This window comes from Lolium rigidum, chromosome 1 (assembly GCF_022539505.1).
Source record: "Lolium rigidum isolate FL_2022 chromosome 1, APGP_CSIRO_Lrig_0.1, whole genome shotgun sequence".
In the NCBI taxonomy this organism is placed as follows: Eukaryota; Viridiplantae; Streptophyta; class Magnoliopsida; order Poales; family Poaceae; genus Lolium; species Lolium rigidum.
Window position 1 is genome coordinate 85,044,014 of NC_061508.1, and position 13,295 is coordinate 85,057,308.

General features: G+C 44.6%; 1 protein-coding gene across 1 annotated transcript; it reads right to left on the bottom strand.

Moving 5' to 3' along the window:
* Positions 1-1,697: 1,697 nt before the first annotated feature.
* LOC124648435 (protein MICRORCHIDIA 6-like) lies at positions 1,698-13,052 on the bottom strand. Its single transcript, XM_047188208.1, has 19 exons — positions 12,464-13,052; positions 11,936-12,010; positions 11,804-11,838; positions 11,624-11,699; positions 11,443-11,532; positions 11,294-11,369; positions 10,816-10,891; positions 10,441-10,575; positions 10,089-10,187; positions 9,850-9,951; positions 9,624-9,770; positions 8,972-9,064; positions 8,460-8,514; positions 8,252-8,363; positions 7,903-8,081; positions 7,604-7,710; positions 7,469-7,524; positions 2,243-2,285; positions 1,698-2,049 (listed from the first exon to the last, which is right to left on the bottom strand). Exons 1-19 carry the CDS (start codon positions 13,050-13,052, stop codon positions 1,903-1,905), a joined length of 2,292 nt encoding a protein of 763 aa, XP_047044164.1. The 3' UTR covers positions 1,698-1,902.
* Between the last annotated feature and the right edge of the window lie 243 nt (positions 13,053-13,295).

Genomic DNA, 13,295 nt, shown 5'->3' on the forward strand with positions numbered 1-13,295 from the left:
CCACGAGAGTTTGAGAGGCTGTACAGCCACTGGTATCTTGCAAGAAAGGAAACGAAAAGGAAGTGCTGTTTGCGCACCATATGATCCCATCATTTTGAAATGCTCTTAGATACATTTTGAAACATCAAAAAATTTGAAACAAAAAATTCACACGTACACACGTCCACAAAGTTGTTTCATGAAAAATCGATTTTTCTTATGACATGTGTAAAAAAAATCGGTGCTAAAAATAAGGCTTGTCACAACATAAATTTTCTCTTTTTTATATAGACCATAAAAATATTGATTTTTCTCGAAACTTGATAAACGAACATATATTGTGAAGATGTACATGTAGAAAAAAATTCAAAATTTGTTGACACTTGGAAATCCATTTTCTTGGTAGAGGGAGCATACGCACATGGGAAGCAAATTAAATTTCCGAAAAAAATGGTGCTATAAGGAAAAAAATACACAACACAAACGCCAGATATTCTGGGTTGGTAGAAAGACTCGCCGGATGCAGATTGCAGCAAAAGGGTGCGTATAATTGGATTTACAAATTACGATTTTGCTAGTTGTGGGTGGATTAAGAATTAGCCATGCCTAATTACTTATAATCATAATGATTTGGGGACTACTATTGGCAGTTCTAAGTACATCCGCTAGGAACATGGTCGGCAGAAACTCACGTTTGTAATGAAAACACGCGTATTTGAATGCCAACATTTTAGTGCACTAAAGATAAACCGAAGAAAACTGCAACGAGCAAGGTCGCACACCTGTGTTATGTATCCCTCTGGAAAAGATGATGCGCACTTGGTATAACTCGAGGAGAAATGGATATACACATATCCCGGAGGCCAAAGATATATATACACTCTGTATAGAGGATCTGCTAAGCAAGTAAGCATAGCCCTGTTACTTATCCATTTGAATCTTGTAGTTGTAGAACAAGCGTATATGTCAGTTAGTTTGCACGTTAGACAAAGGCTTGTAGTATAATAACTCTGACTAAGAAAATCTATCATAATTGCTGGTTAACAAGTAATACTCTTGTAGACCGTGACGAAACTAACGAGCACTTTAAGAAAGGGAAACCGTGATGCACATGGGCAGAGGCAACCAACTCGAGCTGATTATTTCGGTTTTCCTCTCAAAGGCATGTAATAGTAAGTTGCGTTTGCTTCTCGACACCTGCTTGCTTCCAGTCGCGTCCATTCACATGCATGGACGGCTGGTGTTTTGCCTCACGAAAAGAAAAGGATTTTTTTTTCAAAAAAGACTGATGATAACATGACGGTTCGTAGCCCTCATGCACAGTTCGCTAGATAATGCTTTGACGCAGCATACCCAGCACTATAGGAAATACCAACGTTTTTTTTTCCTCATGAGCAACGCTACGTGCCTTTCACCCCTTCAGCCACCAGCAGGAATGTCAAATCCTCCACCCAAACGAACAGCCTCACACTTCTTGGTCAATATAGCTGCAAATATCTGGGCCCTAGGTAGATTCCTCCCAAACTGTTAACCAGACGATTCATGCGCACTGGTTCATTACTAGCATCTTAGTTGATGGGTTGTTTTTAGTTAGACGTCTTGTCCGCTACCGTACAGATGTCTTGACAGAACTTAGATACTCAACTAGACCTACATCATAGGTCGACTGGAGGTAAGGTGTCAAGCAATAACCCGCCAAACTCCCACCTGTAGTTTATTTTGTGATTTCTAGTTCAAAGTTTGGGGCAAAATTTGAAATAGAAACCATAAAATGAACTAGAAACCGGACTTTGACAGGATCCCACTTGCATCCTGAACTGGAGGTGCCTTGATTCTACCACCATGGCAAGCTAAATTACCACTTAGACCGCCAGATAAGTTAGTAAGGGTCAGCTATGGACTTGCGACGTCACTGTCAGAGCCTTAGATCCATCCCACTCCCATGTAGGAGCTGCTGGCAATAGGGGTCGTGTGTTGCAGCGCACTGAGGCCGTCGTGGAACTGCAACTCATCGGTGAGGCTCCTGAGCAGCCGCTGGAACTCGCGGAGTTCGTTGCTCAACTCGTTGGCCTGATCAGAATGGCAATTGACCAAATTAGCTGTTTGAATATAGAGATCAAAGTGTATACCTGGACGGAAGGCAAACTGCAGAGAAGCTGTTCTTTTTTCTTTCAGTAAATTTTTGCGCACTCAAAACACCAGAACCATCTAGTAGATAAATTTATCCTTTACTACTAGATACAACCTTTTACCACACCCTTACCTTACTTAGGAGCTGCTGCCCGGCTGCCTCAAGTACGGAGCACCTACACAAGTAACAATCATTAAACATGGTTCACACAAAATGAAACGATAACAAGGAATTTCAGCCAGTGAATCAGTAATATTGTGGACCTCAAAATAAAAGGCAGGGTGACGTATTTGTTCATTTTTTACTATTATTTACAACTCTAAAGATTGCAAACTAGTATCTCTACAGTTCACACCTCCTCCAGCCAATAAAAAAATCAGCCTCTTAACTCCATTTTAACTCTACGGATCATTTGTGGAACTAAGAGTATGCGGCATGGTCCTAGGATGGAAAGTAGGCAGGTGCATCAAGGAAAAGAAAGAGATCCAGATTTACAAGCTTTAGCTGGCCCAATGTAAAACAGTGAACTGTATTTTTTAGTGGCTATGATCTGTTATGAAGCTCAATTCAGCTATCTATGTTCAATCGTACATCTTTGATACATGTTCAAAATTAGTTAGAATTTACACCTGTTACGATAGGGATGAAGTAAAGATGGGATGCCTCAACCATAGGTACCTCCATAGAAATAACATACACCCTCCAATCCACAGTAAGTGTCGGGAGTTTAATTCAAATTTGGGCCTCCATAGAAATAACATACGGAGTAGATCATTTATGTTGTATTAGCTTATATCTCACTGTTGTATTAACTTGATCGAATGAGCAGTCGCCCCCAACCATCGTCCACCTCGATCGCGTGTTGTGCACGGTTGATTGGGAGGAGCAGCACAGCCACTGTCATCTGCGCTGCTAGCATCCGTGGTGTCTGACCACAGCCCACTGCTCCTCGACTGCTCTCCCCTGACGCCAACCCACCGGAGGTTCCACTTTGAGGACTTCTGGACGCACCTGGACGGTTTCGATGGCATTGTCGCGGCGGCGTGGTGCTCTGTTGACGATGCAGACCCTTTCCGACGCTTGGTCTTGCGCCTGCAAGCCACGGCGCGTGGCCTCACGAGCTGGAGCGCTCGCACTGTCGGAAATGTTAGACACGCTGGCGATCTCTCGCGTGCTGCTGCTGAAACTGGACAAGGCACAGGAGGACAGGCCATTGACGCCCGCAGGAGGATTGGCTTCGCAAGGAGATCAAGCGGACATACATGGGTCTGGCTTCCTTGGAGCGGACCATTCCGCGGCAGCGCACCCGCATCGCTTCCCTCAAAGACGGCGACGCCAACACATTGATCAACCACAGACAGTGCTCACGGACCAAGGGGAGATTGCCACAGCTGCCTTCCACCATTTTGATGACCTGCTAGGCACTGATGTGAGCCGGGACTGCACCATCAACCTCGAGGATCTGATTGAGCCAGATGGCACGCTCTCTAGCCTCGAGGCCGACGAGATTTGGCAAGCTATCAAGCACTTGCCTACTCACAAGGCGCCCGGGCCAGATGGGTTCACGGCGGAATTCTTGAGGGCGTGCTGGGGCACCATCAAGGTTGGCATCGCCGCTGCATTCCAGCAGTTGTACGAGCTGCGAGGCAGAGGCTTTCACTGGCTGAACCAACCTCCGCTCACAAGCACGCCGGCGCCAGCACCCTGCACGACTACCCCCCCCCCCCCCCCCCCCCACCACACACACACACACACATAAGCCTCATCCACTTGATGGCCAAGCTCTTCACCAAGGTTCCGTCCCTGCGCCTAGGCCCTAAGCTCGACAACCTGGTCAGCCCCGTCCAGAACGCGTTCATCGCTGGCCACAGCCTCCACGACAACTTTGTCCTGGTTCGGCAATCCGCTCGCCTTCTGCATCAAATGGGAGACCCGCGCATCCTCATCAAGCTGGACCTCGCCCGCGCCTTCGATTCCCTGGCCTGGCCCTTCCTTTTTGAGGTGTTGCGGCAATATGGATTCGGGAACCGGTTCCTGGATTGGCTGGCCATGGTGAGCCAGGGCCGACGATTTGGCATCGACGCGGACTCCGCCAGGGCGACCCGCTGTCCCCACAGCTGTTCGTCCTTGCCGTCGACACACTCGGACGCCTGTTTCGCCGCGCGACTGAGCTTGGAGTGATGCGCCAGCTCCACCCGCGCCGCATGATACCGTCAATCTCGCTATACGCTGACGACGTGATCCTGTTCTGCCATCCGGTACGGGAGGAGATTGAGGCCGTCAAGGCGACGCTCGACCTCTTTGGACGCGCGTCCGGGCTAAGCGTCAACTACGGCAAGAGCACCGCCATGCTCATTCGTTGCGCCCCGGAGGACGTGGAACCCGCCGTCCAGCTGCTCGCTTGCCCTATAGTCGAGCTGCCCATTACCTACCTTGAAATTCCGCTCACTATCTGCAAGCCCACGAGCGCCCAGATGCAGCAGGTGGTTGACAGGGTGGCTGGCAGGCTCCCCAGCTGGAAGGCTGGTCTCATGGACAAGGCAGGGCGCCTCGCCATGGTGGAATCCGTCCTAGGCGGGATCCCCATCCACCAGCTGTTGGTCCATGCTTATAACATTCCTCCCCCCGCTAATATCACGAATATGTTTGGTAATTGGTTGAATGGAGTGAGAAAGAATGATAAGGAGCATATTCGCATTGGAATCTCAGCATTTGTTGGTCTATATGGACAAGTAGAAATGATATTGTGTTTAATAAACAAAAGGGGACCAATTTTTTGCAGGTTATTATTCGTGCGGCGCATTGGATCCAACTTTGGGCATATCTTCTCCCGGAGGACCAGCGGGATACTATGGCTATTGGATGCAACCGAATCTTGACGGTCGCACGGGATTGCTATTTCCAGGCTACTGGATGGCGGCACACTAGAAGGATTGAAGATTGAAGATGGATAGATTTTGTTTGCTGTTCATCTTTGTGTGGCTGTTTCTTGTTACAGCCTTAGCTTCCATGTGACTGTAATAAGTACACTTTTTTGAACTACGTTATTTTAATAAAAGATATGGCTGTGTGCATCTATTGATGCAGAGGCCGGAGCGATGCTCCCATATCGAAAAAAAATAACCAGCTGTTGGTCCTCGCGCCTTCCAAGAAAATCCTCAAGCTCATCGTCAGGATCGAGCTCGGGTTTCTCTGGGCGGGGCGCGCGGCCGCCAACAGAGGGCCTTGCCATGTCAACTGGCAGCTGTGTCGCCCGCCCCATCGCTCTTGGTGGCTTGGGCGTCCACGACCTGGAGCGGAACAGCCTTGCCCTGCGCCTGCGCTGGATGTGGTTCAGCCAGACCGACGACCGGTGGGCCTGGCACGGCCTGGAGCTTCAGTTCTCCGACGAGGTGCGTGCCTTGTTCTTTGCTTCCACGACGATGCTCCTAGGCAACAGCCATGCTGCCAAATTCTGGGACGACAGATGGATCGACGGCCGCTCAGTTAGAGAGATTGCGCCATCGCTCTACGCTTGCATCCCAAACGACGTTGCAAGTCGAGAACGGTCGCCAACGGGCTGCAGGACAACAAATGGGCAAGGGACATTCATGGCACTCTTGGCATCCAAGAGATTGGCGAGTACCTGCACATGCGGCAGAAGATTGAGGGCACGCTTCTAGGCCAGGAACCAGACCGCCTACAATGGAAGTGGACGGCGTCTGGAGCCTATTCCGCTAAGAGCATCTCCAGTCGCGTCCCTCAAAAAACGTCCGGCACAAATGATTTGGGGGACGTTTAGGACCGCGCCGGACAAAAAGAGACTAAAAATCTGTACAAAAAAGAGACCCTTTCCCGTCCCTCAAACAGCGTCCGGATGCATGCATTTTAATAGAAGGGACCACCCCATGTGGGAAAAGTAGGTAAGAGAAAGTGTGGAAAAAGAGAATGACATGTGGGGAGTAGGGACTGCATGCATGCGTCCGGACGCTATTTTTGTGTCCGGCGTCCCCGGTAGAGACTCTGTACATAGAGTCTACCAGGGACGCCGGACATAAAATGAGGCTCTAATTAGCTTTGGGGGACGCGACTGGAACGCGTTTTTCTCCATTTCTTGTCCACCGTCCCCCAAACTCTAAGTCTGCCTATCTAGCCACGTTCCATGGATCGACCACCTGCCCTGCCTCCAAGCACATCTGGCAGACCTGGGCCCCGCAGAAGGTGAAATTCTTCCTATGGTTCGCCCTACAAGATCGCTGCTGGACCGCGGAGCAGCTCGCAAGGCGTGGGTTGCTGCACCATCCTAGGTGCCTGCTTTGCAACTAACTCCCCGAAACCATGTGTCACCTCCTGATCGATTGCCCCTTTGTCAAGCAAGTTTGGCATGAGGCACTCGCCTGGTTGAGAATGACCTGCAGGACGCCGGGCAACGACGATGCTTCTCTGACTGATTGGATAGCAGAGGTCAAACCAGCAATGCCGAGGCTGCTTCACAAGGGTTTTGCAACAGCAGCACTGCTAGTACCCTGGATGCTCTGGAAACAAGGAGGAAGCTACCCTATGGGCTAGGGCCGGGGCATTGCCCCTTCGACAGGGCTCGGCCGTCCATGCAAGACCTGCTAGCCAAGATCAAGGACGAAGCTACCCTATGGGCTAGGGCTGGGGCGTGAGGGCTGCGGGCCGTGCTGCCAACCAGCTGGGATGTACACTAGGAGTTCTTTCATCTCCCTGTACCACCGTCTCTTAGGAGACTTGTAACCAAAACTCTACCTTTTCAATGAAATGAAGCGCAAAGGTTCTTTGCGTTTTCTCGAAGAAAAAAAGAATGAAAGTACTCCGTATATGGATGTCTTTCTGCCAACACTGCTAAGCCATAATCAACCAAGAACGTAACATGTTTGCATCAAATGTCAACTTTGCATCGGTTGTCCACATTAGTCACTTCTTTCCATGCCTTCGTAAATGGTCATGTTATCTGGTTTGTCTATAAAGTTTGGCATGCACTATGGAATTTAGCCATGCCTTACGAAATCTTGCAAGTATTTCAGTCAAATCACGGGTAAGTAAATTCAGTCATTTTCTTATTCGACATTGTCTCCCAATGACAAGTGGCTGTCACATTTCCTATCCAAATCATGCATACCCTTGTAACTTTGTTACTTAACAATAAAAATTGCATCTCATGCTTACAGAGTTATAATTGATTAATTTGTATGATAATAAACTGTTTGCTTTAATTTGTTTAGATATAAAGTAGGTATAACACGAAATATGAATATAAAAGTGATTTCCGTTTCAAATGTGGTCTATGCAACCCGTAAAACAGGAAGTGAATGAAGTGTAAACTAAAAACAAGCTCAGACATAATTCATTACTCACTCGTCCTTTAGCGTCTTGTTCTGATAAATTAAGACTCTGCTCCTTTCCTTTCCTACCTAGAAACATGAAATCATTACTCATGAGTTATAAGAACTCATTACCATAAAATTAGTACTAAACTAACACATTTCTCACCTCAACAGCACCGACACTTCCAGGGTAGTTAGCATCGTCATTCGTGTTCTGCCTTTTTTGAGCCCTCGTTTCATTCACCGAGTCAGAGTTTCTTCTTTTGCATGGTTCTGCTTGCAGTACGTCAATCAGAAAATATTAAGGGGTTCATTAAAGGGCGCGGAAGAAATCTGAACCAACAAGTTTGCTTATGTATGCTTTGCATTTATAATGAATTCCTCACATTTCTCCTTGTTGACAAGCATGACCATAATCCATTTGATCCCTTGAGGCGCTAACATGCAAAGGATTTAGTAAGTTACCTTCATTGAAACAGGGGTCCAACACTACGGATGTTTTAATTCTTGAGTTGCCAGCATAAGTCTTTGTGGTAGCTCGAGTTGCTGAGCTATCATCATTCATAACAGCAACAGATGCATAATGTGCAGGAGGGTGAGCTTTTGTGACTTGCTGCTGGCCAATCAAATGAGCATGGTACGTCCTGCCAAAATATATAATAGGAAGACATCAGAGTATGTAGGCAGTAAAAGTGCAGAGAACTATGCATCTCGTTGGAAGGCAAATATAATTTACAAATATGAGTAGATGGCCAAAGGCTGGATTGCAGCTCTAAGCACTTCCAGTCTCATGTATATGATACATTGAACTTACCAATACTCTGTTGTCATGTCTTTTAATCTCGTATCAAGTCTCTGGAAAAGCTCTGTCTTCTCAAAATCTTGCTTATCATGTGTAGGTCGTATAAAGTTTGCCTCCAAAACCCCTTGCACATTAATATATTATTCAATTTAAACAACAATAATACTGAAAAAAGTGGGACCAACCAACGAAGTAAAAAAACTGCAGTACGAATTCATACCAACAATGCCTCTGCCTCTGCCTCTGCCTCTCTCAGAGCATGCAGACCAAAATGGCTGAACGAAGGAAGTAGTAAATTAATATAATACGGTACGCTAGCATTTAGTCAGTGGAAGTTAGAAAAGGTGAGTGCACTATCACAATGAACAACAGTTTGAATTTGTGATATCAGAAATTCAGGATACTGGAAGGAAATTTTGTAGTGTGGGGACACTTCAAAACAGAGAGGAATCACCTTAAAGCAAAGAGTGATCACCTAAACATCCTATATGTGAATGAAAGCTTTAATCTGCCCAGGTCCCTCTAGTAAGTTCTCAACTAATCTGTATTGGACATTAATAATCCGCACATATTCTCAAATCTGGAGTCCGTGCTTTGGCCAGTGCTCTTATTCAGCAATTGTATTATCATATAAACTAGTTTTCTGAAAGAGCTTACAGGAATAAATACTATGTAGCAACAAGAATATACCAAATTTTAAAGCAGTACAGCATGTGGCAACATTATATTTACCAGAATAAGACGGTTCCTATGGTAGATATTAAATCCATAGATATTCAGCTTTGGAGCACCTTTTAAGAAGCCAATTGTAGTAATGACATCAGCCTGCTCCAAACAAACGAATTAGTTGCATTACATAATTTTCAGTCACCCAAGAGAATTTACACTTACATGGATGCAAACTCTATTTCAGATTAAGTTCCCTGAGAAACTTCTTTGTGCAATACCATAGCATGAGCATTGAAATGTTCATTTCTGAAAAGGAATGATGTTGCAATCTACTACTTCTTCAGATGTCATTTCAGAATGTGTGCAATCAACATTTAAAACTTTGACTACTAGTAACCAAAGTAATTGGATTTTCATGTGCAAATATTCTTGGAAGAACTTGTAGTGCACTAATGTCATTCCATACTTGTCATAAAGTACTGGCACCTCATAATATTTTTATAAGTTTACTAATAATGTAAACAGAAAAATCATGGTCAAAGTTGCATATTGCAGACCATATCAATGTCCAGCACAAAACATAAGAGCGCAGCTAGTCCTATATGTTGCTTCTGAAAAAACTATCTTAATTAGGAAAAATGTGCACGGCATATTGCAGACCTTATCAGTAGATGTATAACCGAGGTCAGATCTAAACCAGTTTCCTAGAACAAACCTGTACGCTTACTCCAACTCGTGGTCGATATTCCACGCATTCACGATAAATGAGATCATTGACAATATGATGGGGTTCAACAACTCGTCCACACAAGATGACTTTGAAGTGTTCTGGTAGACGAAGGTATAGTATAGATGCATAAACCTGGCCATGTTTAAGCTTGTCAGCCATTCCGAAAAACACATGTAAGTTGTAGATGAAAAACTTAATGTTTGGGACTTACACGGAGTGAATATCGAAAGCGATTTGCAATATGCATATAATTCAACCTTCCTACTTTCATGCGTTCGTCTGGTATCTCAGGTGCTCCTGAAATCATAATATCCTGACCACCATGCAACAGAATTGTTCTTTAGTGAAAAACGTTTGGAACCAAAAAAAAATCGAGTGTTGCAATACACATAAACACACGTTCAAATATGAGATCAACGGAACAGAGACTCAGAGATTAACAAACATCACCTCATCATCAGTTGTAAAGTCAAGCTCCATTTCCCATGCATCGTTGAACCACAAGTTGAATACAAAAACTTTCGTGCCATGGCATCCCATGTCCCTGAACTGTTAGGACATGCATCAGGTCAGCAGCTACCAACCTTGAAAAAGCAAGCCAGAGTGGAACTCCAGACAGAAAAAAAAATGTATAGCTGTTGCAATCCAGACAAGGTCTATATATTCATTATTAATTTTGGGTCAAAGTAATCAATTGCTATCTGAGCACCTAGCATCAAATCAACTGATTATAGAAAAAAAATGTCATGGAAGAAATCCAATAAAAAGCGGTTGACCGGATAAAAAGAGAGTAGTAAGTTACTTGTTTCAATAATTCCTCTTCTGTAGAAAATGGAGACCACCTCAAAAGAGTGGACAAATTGGAAGAAAAATTATTTTCACCCCGGTCCATTATCCTCTTGGAAGTACAAGATGATGGATCAAATTCATAGTCAACCTAGGAAGAAAAATACTATCAGTTGTTTAGAGAAAGCAGCACAGTATCAAGTTTCTCAGTTAAACCCCTACATATCCATGCTAACTGATTTTATGGAGACACTATTAATAAGTATTGACTAAAAGATACTATGATGTACACAAAATTCAGTCTACTCTTATCTAGATACGAAACCAAAGCAGGGTGATGTGGCTGCACATACTACACTGGTAATATAATTAACAAGTCTAACAAACTGACCACTGGCACCAATATGTCATTGCAGCCGGTTCTCGTAAGAAATGTGTAAGAGAGCAGCCCAACACTTCGTGTCAACCTGCTGTCATATAAAGCATTAAATTGAAAAGTTACTTCGATAAATCAAAGATAATATTGGGAAAATACTGAAAACAGGTTTCGATAGCAAGTTGGCAAGACATGAGAAAAGACGTTCAACACAAGAGGACATCATAGATTACATGTTAAAAGGCCATAAATGTGCAAACTAGATTGATAGCCCAGACTAGAAATGTCTAATTAGCTCTTAGTGACACCAGATGGGATATACATTTTAGGATGGGAGAGCTAGAAGGATGGATGATTTAAGCACAGGAAAAAAAATAACTTTGTTTCGCATTGTGTTTGATCCTAATCATTAAAAGAGTCGGAAAGAACTTCAGACATTTGCTAATGTCAGAAGATGAATAGGAAACTGAGGCATTTCTAAAGAAGGACAAACCTCTTGTCTTGTCTGCAGCTGAATATGATAGCATCTGCCCCAAGCCTCATTGTGCTAGTTTTGAAGCCATTTCCGTCTGCAGTTGTGATCACAAGTCAGTGACTATTTAGCAATGGACAGGCAGCGCAAGCATTCGCAAGAATTATTACATTGTCCAATCGATGAATTTGTGCACTTATTGGAGAATCCAAAGCTCAGACAATGTCGGAGATCCTCTGGACTCATACCGCCTCCATCATCTTCAATTTAGGATTAAAAAGGTACATAAAATACAATATAAACATAGCAGTCAGCCACACTGCAATTACACATTACATAGATGTATGGTACCTTGTATCACTAGGGAATACTCTCCAGGAGAATATTTCAGTTTATCTATTTTCACATAGGTTGCACCATTTTGCACCTACTCCATGCCACACATGGAAAACGGAAGAAAGAAGAAAATAAAGCATGAGATTCACGGATAATGGTAATAATACTTAGTGTTCATATATTATAAATCAAAACCTCATCAACAGCATTGTCGAGCAGCTCTGCAATAGCTGTAGCATGAGAGTTAAGCATACATCAATCAAGAGCTGAATAATCAGGAGCATAGACATATAAAAGCAGAAGTGAAATGCAGGTTGTATGACGCACCACCAAAGGCCCACTTGTGTGAAGTAGCATTAGAATGAAGAAACTTGGGATTAACCCTTAAGCAGTTCTGGCCATCTAATCAAACAAACAAAAATCAACGGTAAGAACAAACTGAAAATGAAGAAAAAACAGGGTTTTCCTCTTTACTTTTGGTGATTATTAATAGAGGAAGGGGCTAGTGGGGAGACTTCAAACAGAAGATGCTCTCATTCAGGCTTAATGAACTCTGGATACAGCCTCCCAAGTTTAGGATGCCTTATGTAATAGTATATGTACTAGATGGAAACATCTCGCTTCAATGTGGAATATATCCAAAGGAATAAACCCAAGTAAAAGTTTAAGTAAACTAACTAAAGTCTAAAGATGGAAGTAATCAACTCAGGTAGCCATGCCAGGGTAAATAATCAAGGAGGACTTGATGCTGCATATGTGGGATTGATATAACAGTACCCACAATGCAATGTTTCCGCTGTGCAGGTTGGATGCAGCTGAGGCATATATGGTTGAAAGAGAAGGTGAAGAACATACTGTTGATGGAAGCTTGGGCAGCAACCTTGTACTCCCCGGCCTTCCAGAACTGGCGAGGGAAATGCGCTGCAGTTGAGATGGGAGGGGAGCAGAGCAATGCGTCTGCCTGGTGATTCTGATGATGTGTGCTTGATGAGGATGGAGTTGCAGCTTGCTCTGACATAGACAAACATGATGAAGCATCTTGTTCCGTCACTGTCGAGGATGCGGCAGCTTCTGCATGTTTAGACTGTGTAGCCTCTTCGGCGCGATTATCTGCCGCAGCACCTTGTTCTGTAAACGAGGATGGGGCATCTCCGGCCGCAGTTTCAGACTGCGTAGTCTCTTCCATGCGGTCGACTGCTGCATTAGGAACCTGATGATTTGCAGGCAGCATAGCCTCCTGGGCGGGTGGTGTAACAAGAAGCTGATTTGCAGGCTGCATAGCCTGTTGCACACCTTGAAGAAACTCTTGTGTAGGCAACACAAAATGAGCGCTGCTATGCCCTTGAGCGACATCATCTACTTGTTCCATGGTTAGATCAACAGTTTCGTCTTTAATCTGAGGCGCATGACCTGGCGCCTGAGCATCCTCCTCTTCTTCGACCATCGGCTCATCGTCGTCGTCGTCATCAGAAGACAGGTCGATCCAGTCCACTAACGCCATGGCTTAACCACCTGAAACAAGAGAACCACGTGAGCAACCGGCGTTGCCAAGCACAGGACACATGGGTGTGTGCATCCTTGATGTCTCGATTTAATCTAGACAATTATGTTGATGTAGAGGCTGGGTAGTATCATCTTGGTATTAATATATTGCCTTTATGTTCGCAAAAAAAAATTGCCTTTATCG